The sequence below is a fragment of the Vidua macroura genome, chromosome 5 (genome assembly GCF_024509145.1).
Source record: "Vidua macroura isolate BioBank_ID:100142 chromosome 5, ASM2450914v1, whole genome shotgun sequence".
NCBI classification, from domain to species: domain Eukaryota; kingdom Metazoa; phylum Chordata; class Aves; order Passeriformes; family Viduidae; genus Vidua; species Vidua macroura.
In genome coordinates this window covers 51892591-51913117 of record NC_071575.1, presented here as the reverse complement: position 1 = coordinate 51913117, position 20527 = coordinate 51892591, and the positions used below count along the sequence as shown (strand labels likewise).

At 40.9% G+C, this 20527-nt stretch overlaps 1 protein-coding gene across 5 annotated transcripts in view; it reads left to right on the top strand.

Moving 5' to 3' along the window:
• Positions 1-7868: 7868 nt before the first annotated feature.
• Positions 7869-20527, top strand: part of CADPS2 (calcium dependent secretion activator 2) — a 284824-nt gene continuing 272165 nt past the window's right edge. For all 5 annotated transcript variants that reach the window (XM_053977635.1, XM_053977634.1, XM_053977633.1 and 2 more), the window contains exon 1: positions 7869-8265. In XM_053977635.1, the coding sequence (XP_053833610.1) occupies positions 7942-8265 (324 nt within the window). In that variant the 5' untranslated portion in view covers positions 7869-7941. The remainder of the gene's footprint in view (positions 8266-20527) is intronic.

The following is a 20527-nucleotide window of genomic DNA, read 5'->3' as shown; positions in this document are numbered from 1 at the left end:
ACAGGAGTGGAGCCAAAGTGGTTTTGTCCTCCCACATGCCCGGGAATTGAGTAAACACAGTGCAGGGTGAGGAGGGACAGAGGTTGGGATCTTTGGAAAATCAGTAACACAGGCTAGGCTGTGGCACAAGTTTTGAGAATGGGAGGCTTGGGATAACATTAAGACAAGCTCTCTGAATTGAAAAAGTTCAATGTTGGAACTATTTCCTAGGAAGATTAAATACTAGGAAGTACTAAGAAAAGGTTATACAAGCATCAGTCAAAAATTACTTAGGTGTAGCAGATCTTATTTCGGTGCAGAAATATGATCCCAATAACTTCTTAAGTTCCTTTCCAAGTCTACTTTCTACTATTGCTCTTAGAACTGAATGGAGCTTAAGCAAGCACATTCCTCTGGAGATTCTAGAGGATTCCATGGAACACGATTCCATGGAACCACTAGCTGCATCAGGCAGCATCACGTACAGCATGTCCTATAAAGGATACCACATTCCACTGTATTGCTGGAAAGACTCCACACCACTCACAACGGTGAATCCTGTGTCATCTGGGCTTGCTAAGAAACCAGGTATTCTAGAAAGTAGTAACAGTCCCTGGTAATGCTACCTGTGTGTTAATGATAACAGCCACATGACAGTATAAATGTATTATGGCTATGCCATACATTCCTTGATATTGCTAATTCAGAAGTTCACAAACCTATAATAAGACTAATTTTAAGACTTTCACTGGCTTTATTAAGCTAACAGGACAATAGGCTCTGTACGTGGTCCTAACATCCTTGCCAATAAAGGCAGGTTGTGAGGTAGAGAGGTTTCTTGTAGATAGAAGCATTCCTATAAGAAATTAATTTGGATATTTCTTTAGGATTTAAAAGGAGATATTTGTGTCACTTTTTCAACCCCACATATGAAAATCAAATTGCCTTAAGTATTTGAGCTTAAGGTGTAGAGAACACTACCCTTCAGACACAAGACTACCCTGAAACAAACTAATTCAAAAATCGCCATTTTATAGAATAGCTTTTAGTACTAAGTCATGATGTGACACAAATTTTAGTGATAACCTACTCTTTACATAGCTGGTGCACAGCTTGTGAGTAATGCAGTGCAGCCAAAATGTCAGAGCAGGGCATATGATTAGCATTTTTGTATATATTTTTGGATATTCACATATATATGCACAAACTAAACATGAGATACAAAACTGGGACCTAAGTGTGGAAATGATTGGATCTAACCTAGGTTTTTCTCTTTATTTGAATCAGCTCATGCCATCACTTATGCTGGTCAGCTGCATAAGTAGACTCAAAAGGACTAAGGACTCAAAAGTGGAGTTTTGGGTTAGAAAGTACAAAAAGATTCTTCACATGGAGGGTCACTGGAGACTGGAATGGGTTCCCCAGGGAAGTGGTCACAGCACCAAGTCTGACAGAGTTCAGGAAACATTTGGACAATGGCACTGATGTGACTCTCAGGGGTGGTGCTGTGCAGGTCCAGGAGTTGGATGATCCTTGTAGGTCCCGTCCAACTCAACATATTCTGTGATTCTGTGATTGGAAAAGACAATGGGAAGCCCTTTTAAGGGCTAGGAAAGCTAGTCAGGAATCAAGCTTGTGGATGATCTTGGATCCTCCCTATGCTCTTGTCTGAGACTTATCTAACTCATGAACACTGGCATCAAGTTCTGGCTTGCAAAAAAGAACTAGGACATAAAAACCATTTTGTTCAATGATTGCTCATAGGGAGTCAGATCAAATGGAATAGTCTGGGAGGAATGCTGTCCCAAACTCTGCAATTCTGGTACACATCAGTGGAGCAAAGGTGTTTAAATAGAAGAAGAAGAATATATTACACATTTTCTGCAAATGCAAGTTGCAATGAACAAGAAAGACTTTGAAGCAGAGTAACAGTTTGATGGTGTCTGCAAGAGTGCAACCTCTCCATCTTCTAAGCATGTGAATGCTCTGCCACTTGCTTGTCTGGTTGAAAGGACCAAAGAAATAAATCCTGTCTTTTCAGGCAGAGAGAAAGACAGAAAGAAACTGTCTGAATATTTATGCAGAGTCCCACAACCTGTATTGTGCTATAGTGAGACCCACTATGAAGTAAATTGGTGGCAAGCCTGGTTTTCAAGGAGAGCTCTATTTTGACAACACAAGGTGAAGAGTTCTGTTCATTGCAAATCAGTTATTACTACTACCCATTTTATGTGTGGTCAACACCACAATGTCTAGTGATTGCTTCCTTCAAATTCCCATCCAAATACTTGAATCTGCACAGAACACCTGAAATTAATAGAGAGGTACTATCTGACATGCCTCTGGGAGAAATGCATTCCTGAAATGAAATGAATTTATATTATATTTCAGAAATTAAACTGGCAGAAATTTTCGCCACCTCCTGCAAACTCTTCACAAAGGATTAAATTAATCTTCTGTGGAAAAGCTGGGGGACTGGAAAATGTATTAGCTATGCACAAACCTCTCATACCATAGAGGTGAGCACTACAGTGGTAGTAGTATACAACTGCTGATAAATTAGTTTTTCTGAAGATCACACAGATCATCAGGAAATCATCAGGAAAAGAATGTAAGCTCTTTTGAACTTTCAAACTTATATTCTTCCAAGCAGTTTGTAAATACACATTAACAATACCATAGGCCCCAGAGCATCTTTATTATGTGTTTTTGCCTAGGCCAAAGCTCACACATACAAATGGACAACAGCGTCAACAAATGCCTTCAGAAGCAGTAAGCAAGACCACAAAAACAATACATACTCAATTTACTCATCTTATTATTTAAAAAAAGACATCCCCTAAATATCATTAAAATATGTTTTTCTACTTTACATTTAGGTTTTGTACTTTTGAGGAATTATTCTGTCATGCTTTCCAGTTTTTCTCCACAAGTTCATGGTATACAAACAAAGGAGGTCACAGTGGGTAAGGGAAAGGGTGAAGCAGTACTGCACCCACCAGTAAGTGCTGCCTGGTGTGGTACAGTCTCAAGAAAAACCAATTACAAAGCACCCTAGAAATATCACTGGCATGTCTGGCTTTGGCTATGACCTGCTCACAAACAATATAAGGTGAGATTCATGCTTAATCACACAGTTTTGTAATCCAAAACATTAGAGAAAAATAGTACAAGATGTGTCTAAAATGGCAGTGCTATGCATGAAGCTAAAACTGATTACTGAGCATCAAAATAACAATGAATTTTATGACCAAAAGACAGTTAAAGATGAAATACAAGACACTGATTCTCTATTAGGAAATCTTTCACTGAGCATAAATATGTTCTTATATGCCTTAATTTTAGCCACATATTTTCCCAAATGAAGGACTTGAAAACATAGCTACAATTTTTCTATCTTGGGAAAAACGTCTTAAATCAGTTCAAAACTGATCTTTTCGCCATTAGCCATTTTACTGTTTCTTTTATCCCCTAAAAAGCAAACCTTAACAAAAATATCCTCATTTCATTGCCATATAAAAAAGAACAATCCAGTTCTTAACACTATTTTGTTTAGACTAATATATTCTACAAACTAAGTAAGACAGAATATAATATCTAGGCAGAAAAAAATGCAGTTGAATGAGTGCAATTGTATACAAATCTGAGGTTGGACAAATTGAGGAGTAAATATAAATAAAATGGTTTTAGTTAAATTTTCTTAATGGGAACTAATGACTGACTTTTCATTGTTGTGGTTGGATTTTTTTAAGCTTATAAGTATTTGAATATAAATATTATGCATTGACATTTGTGCACTTAACTGGCTGAGCATTTGAACACAAGCATCTGAGGAATGCAGGGACAAGTTCTGACTGATTCCTATAAGACTGATACCACCATTGTTTGATGGCAGCATTATCAGGGAAGTACATAAAGGGCTCCAGAAAGGTAGCTTTTGTGCTCTGCAGAAACATTTAATATATATATGAAAAATATACTCTACATTTAAATGCACCAGATGAAAAGTAGCACCCAGAATTGACAAGAGATCAGAAGTAAAAATGCAAATAATGTTAGACAAGAGTAGCTTTACAGAAAGGAAACACACAAGATCAATAAAGAGTTGTGATACAAGTAACTGCAGAAGATGAGGGTACTCATCCTAAGCTGTTAGATATGCTGATAGTTATTGTCAATTCATTTTACCAATGTACCCAATTCCAAGCTGAGAACATTCTATTTTGAGCCTGGTCTGATGGAAATCAAAATCTAAATTGTTTCTAAAATTCACCTTTTTCTCCAGAAAAGGAGATATGGGGAAAAAAGCTGAAGCCTGAAAGCAATGCATTAGACTTTTGCTGACTTGCTAGAGGTCCTTTGCATGCAGCTCTAGGGAAGACATGGATGTTTTAAGTAGTGGAAGAAAACCAATAGCACTCCTATCTTCAGCAAAGACTAGAAGAAAAGAATAGAGAATAAAAGAACTACAAACCAGTCAGCCTCACTTTAATTCCTGGGAAAATGATGGAGCAAATAACTCTGGAAATTGTTTCCAAACATATTCAAAGCAGAAAACTGATGGGATAGCTCACATGGGTCTGTGGAGGAGAAATTATCCTTGAGCAACCTGATAGGCTTCCATGATTGAGCAACTCACTTGGTGGATGAGCAGAGAGCAGTGGATGTTGTTTATCTTGACTTCAACCAGGATTTCAACACTGCCTCTCTCCCATAGCAGTCTCATAGACAAACTGATGAAAGGCAGGCTGGCTGGGTAAGAACACTAAGCTGCCTGGCCTAAAGGTTTGTGATCACTGACACGAAGATCACCTGATAGCCCATCAGTAGTGCTGTACCCAGGGATTGATACTGTGACCAATGCCATTTAACATCTCTGTTAATGACCTGGACAATGGGACAGAGCACACCCTCTGACAGTTAGCAGACACCATGAACTTGGGAGAAGTAGTTGATACACTACATGATTGTGTGACTGTTGAGGTTGTGTGACTCAACAAGCTGGAGAAAATAGCAAACAGGAATCTTAAGAAGTTCAACAAAAGGAATTGTGAAGTCCTGCACCTAAAGGATGAAAACCTCCATGCATTAGTGCAGACTAGGAGCTGGCTTTGGAAAGCAGCTTTTCAGAAAGATACAAGTTTTGATGAACATGAGCCAGCAATGCACCCTTGCAGCAATGAAGGCCAACAGCATCCTGGGCTGCATTACAATGAGTGCCACCAGCAGATCAAGGGTATGATCTTTCTCCTTTCCTCAGCATTGGAGAGGCCACATCCAGAGTGCTGGGCTCCATGATGCAAGAGGAATGCAGATGTGCTGGAGGTGATTAATGATTTGGAGCATGTGAGCTATGTGGAGAGGCTGAGAAAGCTGAGATAGTTCAAACTGGAAAAGAGGAGGGTCATGGGAATCTTATCAATTTATAAATACCTGATGGAGGGGAATAAAGAACACAGAGACAGACACTTCTCAGTGATGCACTGGGAAGGATAAGATGGGCACAAAATGAAACAAATTAACTTAATTCTGTTTAGACAAAGACAAAGCTTTTTTTACTGTGAGGGTGGTCAAACATGGGCATGAATTGCCCACGGAGATTGTGGAGTGTCCATCCTTGCAGACATTCAAAACCTGATTGGACCTAGTCCTGTGCAATCTGCTTGAGGTGACCCTACTCCAGTGGTTGAACTAGATGAGCTAAGAAAGTTCCTGTCCATCTTAACAATTCTGATTCTGATATAAAGTGTGAGAGAAAGTAAGAGAGACTTCTCCCCTCCATAAAGGTTCAGGCAGCTAGTGGAGAAACCATAATCTTTTCTAAAAAGAAGAGTCATGTAATCTTATGTATGATAACATGATCATCCTGGCCTTAATGCAGTAGTAGTTCAGAGATGACACTGCTGGACTGAGCCATTATATTTAAAATTGTGTGGGAACTGACTGCTTTAAAGTTTCATAGAATTCACGTCTCAATTTGTGCTTTGCATATTTTTAGTGGCAAGATTTTTGTAGTGTTACTTTATTTTTATTCGCTATTAGAATGAGAACAAGTTTTTGCAAAAGGCTGAGTAGAAATTGTATTCCTCTTAGTGAAAAAGTCATTTACAGTAACCATATTTTTTATAGAACTACCCCTTTACTATAGGACTATGGAGACACAAGCACTGGCATGTGATTGATGATGGTGGTCCCAGAAAATTTGCTTTAGCAAATTACTGTGCTGAGGAAATGTGACCAGAGATGTTCAATAGGTTGACATTTATGCTTTTCCCTGACTACCTTTCTGCATTTCACAGATTTTGCTTACTATTGTTAGTTAATGTTAATGACAGAGGCCACCCATAAAAATAGGCCACCTATTTCTTTTTGACTGCTACATTTTGCACCCAAAGTGTGAAGAAAGCCAGTGTGTTTGTTAGCATGATTGTCCCTCAGTGTTCCCCTCATTCCCCTGGTACAGATCCAGAGGCAGAAGAACTCAGACTCTTAATGCTTAATGCTGCCATCTAGCTAATAGTCGCTGCCCACAGCAGGAGGAATTCCGCCTTCTGAGACCTGGTTCACTAGGGAGGTAACTGACAGCTTTAAAGGTCCTTTCCTAAATGTCCAGTACCGAGTGCTTCAAAATATTGATAACGGACTAGAGTCCTTCACCGCTCTAAACCCAGCTCAGTTCATACAGTGAGAATCGGGTTGGCTGACTGAGTTTGTTGAGTTTTCATACAGGGCTTTGAAAACTTGCCACTGCTAATGAGGAGGCCCTGGAGCAGTGTGGACACTGCCTCAGCTGCCATCGTTTTAGAGCTGCATACAGAGGAATGGCCTTTCTGTGCACCAGTCCATCCCTCCAGCCTTTGTCCTCCTAGTCTGAGACTTCCTTGTTCAGTAGTTTCATTGTCCTCCCTGGTACCAGCACCACCACCTGTGGGTATGTAGGCAGTCACAGAAGGACTTGATCCACATGAAGTCTGATGTCTTTCCCTCTCCCAGCCTGCCTTCCCAGGACGCCCTGATCAGACTCCAGAAATGTGGCTCTCACATGGTGAAGCCTTTTTTGTTTAATTTTTGCGAATGCTAGTGGTAGGCTTTTGTATTTTTCTCAGAGCCTTAACTGTGACAACAACCACTGAGACTATGCATCTATCTGGATCGTCAGAGAATCTAGAAAAACGATTTCAGACAGATGTGAACCACCTATCTGTGGCTGCAAGTTGTCAACAGAAGTAACCTGCGAGAGCAATGTACACTTCGGCATCAGCCCACTCGCCACCTCAGAAATGCACGGCTTCCGTGGCTTCCTTTTCTGGGGCCATTTGAAATGCCTCTATTTTCCGCACCAACACTTAGCAGAGGATGCCAGCGAAGCTCGGGGTCGTCGACGAGCACAGCGTCCGCTCTGCCCGTCCAGCAGGGAGTCCCGCCGTGTGTCCGAGCCGGCTGGCGAGCGGCGGGCGCGCTTCCCACGCTGGCCGGGGCGCGGGGCAAGGAGCACCGCACCAGCCGCTGCCAGGCCGGCAGGGCCCGAGAGGAGCAGCGCTGCTGAGGGCTCCCTTGCCAGCGACTGCCCCTGTCGTTGGGAGCAGGGCAGCCGAACCGAGCGGAGCCGCGCCGTGCGCTGGGGCGCGTTGGCAGGTGCGGCGTTACGGCAGTCCCAGCGCAGCCAGCCCGACTCCGTCCCGGACACTCGCGGGTCGCTGCGCTCGCCGGGGCGGGCGGAGATGTTAGCCCGGCCCCAGTCCCGCCTCTGCCTCCGCCGGGAGCCGCTCGGAGCAATTCCCACGGCAACCCAGGCTCGACCCCCCTTCCCAAACCCCGCCTCTGCTCCCCGCCCCACCGCTCCCGCCCGGCGGCCGCCGCCGGTCGGAAACAGTCCGTGTGTAAACTCGACGTGTCCGGAAAGGTGCGCGCCGCTCCCCGCCTCGCTCCGTGCCCGGCCGCGGGGCGCGCCCGCCGAGAGCGATGCTGGACCCTTCCTCCAGCGAGGAGGAGTCCGATGAGCTTCTGGAAGAGGAGCGGCGGGACGTGCTGGTGGCGGCGGGCGGCGGCTCGCCGCGCTCGCTGCCGCAGCCCGCCCGGGACTCGCGGGGCAGGGAGGCCGGGGCGGCACGGGCAGCCAGCCCTAGCCCTTCGGTGCTGAGCGAGGGCCGGGAGGAGCAGGAGCGCCTGCAGCGAGAGGAGCGGGAGAAGCGGCTCCGGCTGCAGCTCTACGTGTTCATCGCGAGGTGCATCGCGCACCCCTTCAACGCCAAGCAGCCCACGGACATGGCCCGCCGGCAGCAGAAGGTGAGCCCCCGCCTCCCCGCTCCCGCGCCCCGCCGTGTGCGCTCGTCTCCCATGGGCCATCCCGCGCCGTCCGTCCCGCCCGCCGGTGCCGCGCCGCCGCCGCCGCGGTGCTCCGGCCCGCAACAGGTTGAGCGGGGCCGCGGCACCGGCCGGGCACGGCGCGGGGAGCGCCGGCGGCGCTGCCGGAGCGGCTGCTGCAGGGCTGGGTGTCAGCGCGCCTTGCCTAAAACACACCCTTTATCTAGAAATCCGTCAGTCACCGGGGGTGAAGTCGTTTAAGTTTTTAGAGTTGCGCTCGAAGTCGCCGTGCGAAGGGCACAGGAGCGCAGGGAGCGGGCGCGCTGGGGCCGTTCTGCGGTGGAGGATATATTCCTGCTTCTTGGCGGTGCCTGATGGGTGGAATTAAACCTTCCAGAGGTGCCTGCTGCCAGTCGCGTTCTGACCGTCCGTACTCAACCCGAGCAAATTAACCCATAAAACACAGGTGAACGAGAAAACTATTTTATTTCATGAGTTATCGAGTGTGCTCTCTGTACATAGAAACAATCAACATGCGTGTTTGTGGTGAGAATGACCTTCTAATGAAGGTTGACCTAAGTTGTTCTCTGTGTCTTGTACGCGAAAGACAAGCTTTTGAGAACTGGCAGATGTGTGTAGGTATTTATGTTTATTCCCTCTTAATTTTGAGCTATTGAATAAGTAGTATACTTAAAGTTTTGGATTAAGGCACTATGTTTCCAGATAACTACTTAAAAGCTCAGTTCTTGAAATGTTTAATCTAAAAAATTGGGTTTTTACTTTCAGTTCTGTAAACAAACAAACTAATCCAAAACAAAAGAAACAAACAAACCCCCCATTCTACATCACTTTCTAGAAGGATAGTGATAGGACACAGAAATTATTTAATTCTACTTGGCTTTTATAATTTTGATACTTCCATATGTCTAAGGGTTTGTAAAATCCAGTACTAAATGTTTTGAAGTATCTGAAGTATGCCTGCAGTAGGTAAGTAATTGTGTTTAGTGAATTCTCAGACAAGTTAATGTGGCAACATGGTAGTAATAATGAGATTGTTTCTGGAAGATTATTTTATTTATATTAAGTGTTAGGTCCTTAAACTCTAGAGTCTGAATAGAGACATCTTGTAAACAGAAAGCCAAAGAAAATCTGAAATAAATTTTTTCAACCCACTGGAAATTTTCTACCCAAACATGGAATCATCATAGAAATTATATTTTGAAGAGATATCTAGATCCCTATGAATGTGACTTCCCAGTGGACAAAGCCAAAGCAGACTTGATGTAGTGTTGATATCAATCTAGGTTTAAGCAGGAGGCTGAGAAGCCTCCAGGAATGAGATCTCTCAATCTGTCTGTGCGACCTGCTCTACTGCTCCATTGCCCCCTCTTGATTAAATTTTCCTAATCAACTTCCAAGTTGCAGCCTGTGGCCATCAATTGCAGAAGATACTGAGCATTTAGAAGTTCTCACTGATCTAAGTCACTAAGTATAGGAACTGTTTTAAAAATAACTACTGTATTAATTATTTTTATTAATAAAATGTATTAAAAGAGATTACTGATGTGCAGCAAATGCAGAAATAAAACTTGTGAATTTGTCTATGACCAATGAACAGACTGATTAACAAAATTTACTTGATACCTACAATTAAATATAGCTCTTGCTAATTACTATTTTTAAGTGAACTCTGGATTTTGCATTAATTGCTGTATGTACAAAGTGACTTTTGTCATATTTAGGAATTTAGCTGCAGAACAAGGATGACTTGTCTTTTCCTGGTCAGGAAATAGTGTTTTTAAATAAGACATAACACAAAAAATAAGTCTTTTGAAGAGTTGCACTTCTGTCTAGACCTAATGAAATGCACATAACCATGCTTCCTCTTCCTCAATTTTGGATATATTACCCAGTGAATTATTGCATGTAGGGGTAATAGAACTGGTCATGAGTTTTGAGAGTTCAGAGAACCTGCTTTGATAATTTGGGATTGCTGAGAGCTGTCTGAAGGAGCCCTCTTTTATGTCTAACTTCTGTTCTCTGCACTGCACGGTGGCCCCATGTCAGCTTTGGGAATGAGAGTGCAACCATTTGTCTTAAACCGTGTCCTGAAGATACTTTGTGTGACAGGTGGACTGGAGAAGAGATGACTGAGAGGGGACCTTATCAATGTATATGAGTATCTGAAGGGAGGATGTCAAGAGGATACTCTTCTTAGTGGTGCAAAGTAGTAAGACAAGAGACAGCAAGCAGAAACTGATGCACAGAAATTGCACCTGCATATGAGAAGGAACTTCTTTACTGGAGTGTGAGGAAGAACTTCTTTACTGTGCGGGTGACTGCACACAGGAGCAGATTGCCCAGAGAGGCTGTGGAGTCTCCCTGACTGGAGATATTCAAGAACCATCTGGATGCAATCCTGTGCCATATGCTCTGGGATGACCCTGCTTAAACAGTGAGGTTGGACTAGATGAACCACTGTTGCCCCTTCCAACCTTACCCATTATGTGATTCTATGACTCATATTCTATGGGATAAAAGTCTGTCTTATTTCCTGAATTAATTTTCTATCTGCTAAGATAGGATACAGATATGGACTTGATCTCTTGCTCTTTTGCTTCAGTTCTGACTTGTGTGACAGCATGTGGCTGGCTGTCCACTGTGAGCTGGCCTGAGGTTCCTTGCCTGCATTATGCAACCTGAACTGTTAGCTTCAGCACGCCCTGTCCATCATGGGTTATCCAAGGTGCAGTTTAGAATGACAATCTATGGTGCTGTGTCATTTCAGCTTGTGAACTCCTTGTAGTACTTTTGCACCGGCAGTCTTTCAAGAGCCTAATAATAGTATACACCCTGCTTAAGAGCAGAAGTAATTTGTTCTTTCTGCAAGTTCATTTGGCATATTGCTGAGCAAATATTGAGGAATGCAGTTTGCTTCCTTTTTAATGTGGAACATATTATCCAGTTGGGAATGAGATGGAATTAATATATCAAGTATCTTTAACTGCCTTGTAATATCAGTAAGGAAATGGGTCACAGTATGGCTGGCTTCTTATGTTCTTGCTTTAGTATCAGATTAAAATGTACTATATGGTATCTTGAAACCACCATACTTAAGGACTCTGTTATACTAATTAAAGAATTTTGAATGCAGGCAGTGTTTCACTCCTCTGTTGTCCTTTCTTCTTCCTTCTTTTTTCTCGCTAAGTAAAATTAGCTCTGCTGTATTGTGATAGGTAAGGTTAACTAAAAAAAAAAATCAAACTTTAAGAAAAAACAAGAACTAGCATAATTCGCCAGAGTCCATCAATTCCTCTATCTTGCTTTTAACGATAAAGTCAATGTAATTTAGCCCAGGGTTTGCTGAATCACATACTTTTATAACATGGCTCTTTGGTTTTTTTTCCTTAGTCTCTAGGATGCTTATGTGATAGAAATACTCTTTTTTAACTGTTCAGAGTTAGTTGCTATTATATCCTGCCTTAATTTGGTTGCTAGTCGATTTTTGATAGAGAAGGGGGTATAATCAAATATTGGAGGTGTGGAACTGAAGCATGATGTTATTTTTCAAGGTGAGGTAGCATATCCTGATGAAGATGGAGTTAGCTCTACAGAGAAGGGCTAGTATGTATTTAGTAACATATTTTCAATAGATACTTGTGAACATTTAGTCATGTATTTTCTACCTTGCAGAGAAATATTGATGCATCATCACATATTGTTCTTTTGTAGAGCAAATTTTGTCTGACGCTGGTTTGGACTGTCACTTTTCTGTAGCAACTACTTTTCTTTTTGAGTCCCCTCAAACATATTTCACCATTTTTTTCTTCTGTCTCTTCACTCCTCCTTGTTTTTAGTCCCAACAAAAGAGAAGACAATTGTTAACTAAGCCTATTCCTCTTTCTTCTGTTCTCCTACCCCAGCCAAACCAAATCTCAAACCACCAGATTGAATTTGTTCATAGAATGAGATTTAGTGAAAGAAATTCACTTGTTACTGTCTTCCATCAAGGGAAAGTTGTGTGTGTGAACATATATTATATATGAGTATATAAGTACTGAGTCAGTGATTAGATGATGGCCCTGGTAACTACTGTTTGTACTAATCAGTTGTACACCCATATGCACCTACCCAGTAGTGAGTGTACCTACTCAGTGAATGTACAGAACCAAAGGGTTCTGTATCTGGGGGGTTAAATCAGAGTTAAAGTTCCTGGGGAAGGAAGGGACAACAAAGTGCTACAACTAACTCACAAAAAAAAAAAAAAAAAAAAAAAAAAAAAAGTGTGTTTTCTGTTTTTCCTGTGTTTTTCTTTCTCAAAATCCAGTAAAGGGAGAAGAAAATCCAAGAAATCCAAGACTAAGGGAGAAGTAGCACTCCTAGGCTAAACAAGATTTTTTAATGTATGAAAGGCTTAGTGCATCAAAGCTGATAATTCAAGTCTTGCTTTCATAGGTGATAGGTATTAGAAATAATTGATCTAGCCATGTAGAATTCATAACTGAGTGAGTTTACTTCCTGAATACTTGATAACCTATTTTCCTTCCATTCCTTCTCTCCCATCCAGCTATTAAATCATAAATAGCTCAAAAGCATTGACTTCTAGCTAATTCTTGAAAGTAGGAGCAGTAGTCAGTAATTTATTTTCATCTGAATTTTGTGCATTCTTTCTTCTTTCTTGGACTTTATCCGTAAAGGAGAGTTTTATAATGGTACGTGTTCACTACACAACAGTGTCAGGAAATACTGGTTATGGGGCTAGGCTTCATTCTCTGGATTGCAGTTTTATTCCCAGTGTTTGTCTTTCTTCTGTCTCAAGCCCTGTGTCTCCTTGCTTTTGAGCTGGTGATGTGTATCTGCTTATTTATTGGCTAAGCATATTTTGGGAAAGAAAAATTGTCTCTTGGCCTCTGAACATGCTTCATTAGATGTTCCTTTCTGCATTGCTAAGGTAGCAAGGAGAATGCATCCAAAACCATTGTTTTCAGAAACTGTAGACACATTTCAGAGAACAAACAGCTATAAAACTTGTTCATCTGGTCAAAATTCTGCTAAACGTCTTTCTAGGAACATGTCTTCCAATTCTACCTTCATTGCTTCCTTTACAAATTTCAGTTCTTTTTGTAGTGTTATAGAAAGTAATTTTTAATCAAGTTGATTTCCTTATTTTTCCCCATAACACCTTGTCATTGAGCTCTAAGCTGTGTATAGTTTTTAGTCAAATGAGTATAGAGAGTTCTGGTAAATCCTGTCAAAACCCATAATATGGTAGCCTACAGACCTGTCTACGTGTTGAGACAAGGTTATTCACAAATAGATCTTTCTACCCCTGTGAGAACCAGCTATTTGGGGAAGAAGTTGGTTTTGCCTGCAGTTAGGAAAGTTGCTCCCCATGGGCAATTGAATCGGCCATGGCTGAAGAAGTACTGAAGGGTGATGAGAGAAGCAAAGCCTCCTAGTAACCAGTGCCACTTTAGAAATGACAACCCATCAGAGTTGTGTTTTAATCTTAAATTCTTCTTCTGGCCTACCAGCTCAGCAGGGATCAGTGTGGCTTGGCCAGAAGCTGGCGGTGTGCTGGGAAAACCACATATTGGTAAACAGCTGTGTAATGAAGTGAACATGTTTGGACAGTCTGCAAACCTGGTCTACTATGATGAAAAATTTATCACTCTCTTCTTTTGCCTGCTTTGTTTTTGTTTTCACTGCCTATTTTACCTATACTTGCCTTTGAAATTTGAATGGTTATTAGTGGATGGAACTTTTTTTTTTTTCTCTGAATGCCTAACCTCAGGTTGTTTCTTTTTTTCTGTCACAGACAACGTTTGACAAATATGTTAACTCTGTTGGCAAATACCCAGTTTAATGTGCCTGTGGAAGACTAGTTATTAGGGTTTTTTTCTACAGGGGAGCTGACAGGAGGAAAGCTTGAAGGATCAGTTGATTGCCACCCTCTCTTCAGGGACTGTATGGGGGAATTGTCTGGCTGGGCTGCCTTGCATTTCTAACCCTTTGCAGTTGTTATTCTCACATTGTATTTTGTGTATCTGAACTGCTGTAATTGGTGATTGAGAGGCAGAAATACCAAATCAGCTCATCTTGTCTTTAATACTTTCTCAGACATCATCTGTGAAATATACTCATTGATGCTGTGGAATAACAAAGCTGAGGAAAATACTTTTTCCCCCTCTGAACTGCACTCCTTTACCTGCCTGAGGTGCAATGTATCAAAATATCAATTACTACATGCTGTCTTTAACTGTACACTATTGCCAGAGCAGAAAATACTGTTTGGTTGCTAGTTGACTATTCATTGAGCAATGTATTTCTGTAATAGCAAATTTTCAGTTTTTCCCCCTTGCTCCCCCATGCAAACCTGTTGTCACCAGTTCATGTTTGGGGACGCTACTAACCAATTGCCTTTCCATTTTCATGCTGGTTATTAGAGTTGGTTTTTCTCTTTCTGGCTTTGTACCATTTATTTTTAATACTGGTGAATATCACCCTGAAGTTGCTTTTAATATGTATTGGTTTGCTTTTTTAATGTACCTTTGTATTTGTGTTCTAGTCTCCCATTATCCTTGTTTTTTCCTTGTGTGTAGATATCCCTTACTTTGCTAGCTTAACATATCCCTGCCTCCTGCTGCTTCCCTTGCTATGAGTGGAAAGCTAATAGCTCAGGGACAAGACTTGCTTTATTGACTGGAGAGTTATCCTTAGAGGAAGATGGGATGATGTGTTTGTTGTCTGCTAGGAAAGTGCTTGGCTCACTGCCTCACCTCTGCTCATTGAGGGATGTGTTTTGGGGTGTTTGTCTTTATGCCTTGACTCTGGTTCTGTATTTAGTTGTACTGAGCCCCATTTAGTATGTTACTCTCTCTGAACCAGGTACCAGGCTGGTTCTCTAAGGTATCTCAGGTATCTTTAAGGCTTTTAAACATTTAATCCTGAAGTCAGTTTTCATATAGGGGTTTTTTTGGCACACTAGCTGCAAACATGCCTCCTATATTTCTTTCCAAGGTACTCCTCTTGCTACCAGCTGATGGCAGTGGCATGCACAGGTCTGGCACTCAGACTTCTCTTTGACTTCTGTCTCTTGCCATTCAGCATGGGAGGCAGGGTGAGGAACAGAGTCTTCTGAAGTCCTTCTCATTTGCCTAATGCCTCTCTCCAGTGCCCATTTCTGCCTAGAAGTGCTGGCACTGAATTGAAAGCAGCCCAGTTCTTGTGCGTTGCAGCTCATTCCCCCAGGTTTCAGAATAGCAGCTGTGAAAAGGCAGTTTTCAGTTTGTTGCTGTGTGTGGGAAAGTCTGAGCAGCAGAAGAGATAGAGTGTTTGCATGTTGGTACCAGGCTGCATCAGCTTAAGCTTTCATTTTGAAGGTTATTTTCTCAGCCATAAGCATTGAAGGCTTTTCATTTTGTATTTAAAACTCCCTAGAAGTTGATGGTACTTGCTCAATAGAATTTATTTCTGGTCCTTATTTATTTTGCAGTGAGGAGATAAAGCATATGCTTCTCTTCAATGCTTCATGCATGCTTGTATGCATGAGTTCAAGAATGTTCTTGAGTGTTTTTCCTGTCAGGAAGGGGAAAAGCATTAATTAACAGCATTGTGAAGAATGAACAGAGGTACAGTGAGTACTTCTTTAAATATGTGATCTGGTGAATCAAAATTAGAAAAAGAGAAGGTGATTATACAAGAATTTTTCTACAACTTTGTTTCCATTTTTTTTTCTCAACCATTAATTATTCATTTATGTTCAATTGTCTTGTCTCTGGGGTTTTAGGAATAGAGGCTGGCAGTTTCTGTGTAATTAAAGTGCTGGAGGGATACTCTGAGTGATAGACACAAAAAGAATCCTTAGGATAATACTTTGAGTAGACTTGTTTGGGCCATAGCCAAGGATGTGGAAGAAAGGACAAGTACACAGGGCATAAATGAAACTTCTGAAGAGATGGTATACATCTACAACGATTAGAGGAGAAGTAGCTACCAGTGATGGAGAGTTTCATGGACTAAGTTGAGAAAGTGTATGGAACAGAATTAATTTTGGAGTAGAGTAACTGTTCAGCAAGGACAATGACAAAGTTCAAGAGGAATGAATTTGTAGCAGGCAAATCCATTGGTCATGAGAGTTATGCTTTTCAGTATCAAACAGAAATGAAAGAGGAATATCTTGGGGGATGAGTTTGCAAGAAAGATATTGGTCTAGAAAAAAGGATAATGATTTAACTGCTAAATAAGGGAATAGTCTTAAAATCTATGCTAGTGTAATACAGAATAGCTAGGGCAAAGAGCTGGTGAGAAAAATGGTATGCAGAAGTTGGACTGCATAAAAATCAAAGCAGTAGCATATACTGCACTGGGGAAAACTGTTTTTTTCTGCAGAAAGTTGGAGTTGTTTTATATGTTTAGGTTGTTCTAATGGTGAATTCATGAGTTTTCTTTTTCTAAGAAAAAATTCACCTTCAGGCAGTCTACGCCAAATGCTTATCTTGCTGCCTTTTGCTGGGAAACATCCCCAGTTTGTACCTATTGCTCATAAATTCCTTGATTTATTTGTAAATTATGTATTCTGAGGCCTTGTAGCAGGGTTATTTCTTATTCAGAAGTGTTCTACAAATGTTTCTCCACTCCACCTATTTAATACATCAAATACATATTATTGCTAAAATATTAATATTGACGTTTTAATTTTTTTTATTGTTTTGACCTCCTTATGGATGGAGCATAGGCAAAGAGAAGAAATAAAAACAAGTAAGAGGTTGTTTGGTATAGATCTGCTATTAAATCATCTTAGAAATCAGTTCCCCTTTCACTTTCTTTTCCTTCCTACAGTGTCATTAAAAGGCAGAGGATTTTTCAGTCTTCTACCAGTGGGGATTTAAGAGTAATGTGGAAATGGAAGTTAACAAACTCCATTAGAATTTTTCTTTTTGTAGTGATCTTCAGATAGCTGTTGGAGTATTTGCCTGAATAGACACTTAGATTCTGCTTGCGGTGACTTAACTCCAAATGCAGTATCATTCTCATAGCCACACATGTGCTACGCACAGTAGTGATTCTGAGCATACTAGTACATGGTTATGAAGTAGCTAGATGTGTTTTAGCTTAAATATTCTGACAGTCTTGTTTATATGACTTTGGGTTCTTTTCAGCATACTTTGTCTCCCAAGTTAATTTAGTTTAAAAACACTACTTGAGATTAAGGCCAGCTTTTAAAGTTGTCTTTCTCTGCCATCCAAGTATTTAGGTACTTAATAACTTAATGTTCCCAGGCCTTCTACTGTGGTAATAAATATTATAAAATTATATAAATGTTATATAAAGCTATTATAAGACTAGCTATGCTTTGTGAATATAAGCCTTCTGTTTTATCACCTGGAATATAAAAACCAAAATATCCTACAGTGGAAAGCTGAAAATTACAAGATCCAGCTGTGCGTGCATATATAATCGATGTATTTTGCTCATGTGTTGCTGAAAGGAAGTGTTGTTCTTAACTGTGTAATGTAAAGCTAATCTGTTTGTTCTGCAGATCAGTCACCCACTGATACCAGACTGTGCCAGTATTTTTGTGTGTGGCTCTCTCTCAGACACCCTGACTGTAGGATGTACCTTACAGGACTTCTGTTAGCACCAGATGAAAATTTGTTTGTCTCCTCTTTGCCCCCACTACCAATAGCCTAGGGTGGGGAATTTTTAAAACCTCTTTCCTTGCTGAATCACCCAGAAGGTCAGTGGCATGCTGTGGACAGAGCTGCTGTTGCCTTTGCTTGACTCTTCCTCAAACTTTAATTGGAGCAACTGGATTACACCAGTCTTTCTGCTGCTTTAATATACCTTACTGTCTGTAGGTGAAAAACACTGTGTAAGAAAGAGAAATATCATTTATTTAAAAAAATAAAATTATTCAGATTATTACTAAACCTCTAGCTGTTTTATGTGTTCTGGATATTTAAACACTAATGGTTTATTAACCCATTGATTGCTAACAACATTTGGTCAGAACTCAGTCCAGAATGGCCTTCAAGAGGCCACAGAGGCATAATAAATCAGCAAACTGGGTAAAGCCTCCATACATGACCCTCTTGCTGTATTACAAACTGTGTATGTTACAAGTGCACTTAACTATAGAAACAGCACAAAAGGGTAGGAGACTGTACAGGCTGGCAGGCTGTTTCACTGTACAGATGCACTTTTCTGGTGTCACACTGCTTGCCAGTGTAGACGTGACTTCAGAAAGTCAGAGAGATTTAATATACTTCATTTAATATAGAGTCAAGAAAGAGAGATGGAACCTAAATGAGATAAGTAGCGCAACAGGGACACAAGAGTCTCCTTTCTGAGCCATTAAAGCAGGACAGCATATGCAATGCAAACATAAAAACAGCTGAAATAACAAAGTAATAAGAGTCTTGCTAAGTCTGAAGTTAATTAGGGGCAACAAACTGCCCCTAATTACTGAAAAGCTGCCTGGGATACTAATTAAAAGAACTGATTATAAGAAATAGAATGAATAATTAATGACTAAGAAATAATTTTCAAGAGTATCTTCAGAGAGCAAATAATGTGCCCTTGGAAAATATTGTGACACACTGAACCATCCACTGAATCTAATCCTGCAGACAGACCTGAACTGACTTGCAAGTTTGCTCTGCTTATGCTTTCTATTGCTGAGGCAGGGACTAATAGGGGCAGAATGACAGGTAAAATAGGAATAGTATTTCCATTTCAATATCAAATGCTCTCTTCAATAGACTTCAATATGACTTCAATAGAACCTGCTTATGAAATATGCCAACACAGTGTATTTTGTTTTAATAGTTGGCTTTGCAATAGTTCGCTTCTCATAGAGCTGAGAGTGGTCTTGGGTGCTTGCAGGGCCCTCTGGGTAGCATCCTCTGTGTTGATTAGTAGCATGTGTGTCTGTAGCAACTGTTGGCTGTCAAGTGTATGGGCCACCAAATGGACTGTGATTTTTTGATGTTCTTGAAAAAACAGCAATATGGAAATTACATCTGACAAAATAAAAATTGAAAGTTTAAAGATTTATCTTCTCAAGCTCAATTAATAAGGCTTTTTTATCCTACGCAGTTCTTTAAAGGGGCTAATCAGGGATAAAGTTTTATCCAGGCATCTGTTTGGGTATTCTCACCTAATTGGCACTCCTTAATTTAATAATTTGAACTGTTTTTAATAGACTTAATCCTCAATTACATTTACACATATATAAAAATTTAGATAGGAATAAATAAAAATGAATGCTTGAAAGCATTAAACCCAAGGAGCAATTTCCTATACTGATTCTAAGTCTCTACTGGAGGCTGAGGTGGGAGGCTGCAGGTACCCCAGGGTGCTGGGGTGCACATGAAGGGAACATGGGTCTTGAAGTAGTTAGGCTGGACAATCAACCCACTGCTGTGTGATGTCCATCTAAGACAGGCATGATATTTAATTCTCAATGATCGATCTGTGATCATTGTAGTGAGCCCTTCTTTATGTGGGATTCATCTTCACAGAGGGACCAACCCCAGAACTGAAATACCCATGTCCTTTGTAGCATCTTTTAGTTGTTCTGAGCTTCAGTAGATTAATCAGGATGTCCTTGGTCCCATGAGGGTGTGTGTTGCAATGAATTGATTAATATCTGTTTGGTCCCATAGGGTTTTGTGTTGCAATGAATTGATTAGTATCTGTATGGTCCCATAAGGTTGTATGCTGTAACCCTGAATGTGTTCACATCCTGGAAGAAGGTTGTGAGCACAGTGGACTCCTGTGTGCTCCAAGTGAGACCATGATCCATGGCAGAGGCAAGCAGGGAAGAAAGCTGTAGGTACTATGGAAGGGGATTAGAATGAGTGCTGCACTGCATGTTATGATCTCCTCGGCTTTAAAGCTATGCATTAAGCATAAAATACTGAAATAGAAGTTACTTAATACTACTACTTTTTCAGAAATGTATTTTTATTTGTTCTGTTTATTGTAGTAGAACTTGTAAATTGCCATTTAATTTCTTTAAAAACAAACATCACACACTCCCAGCCTCCCAAACCAAGCCAACAAATCCAACATCCCAAACCCTGCAGATGTGTATTTCTGCCTTGGCTTTTGTAGTTTTTTCAAAGACAAGACTCCTAAACCTTGTAGTAAGGAAGCAAAGATGTTCATATGAATTGTGTTGATAGTGAAGATTTTATTTTTTATTAATATTGAGCTTTTAGAATTGATCTGATTTCCT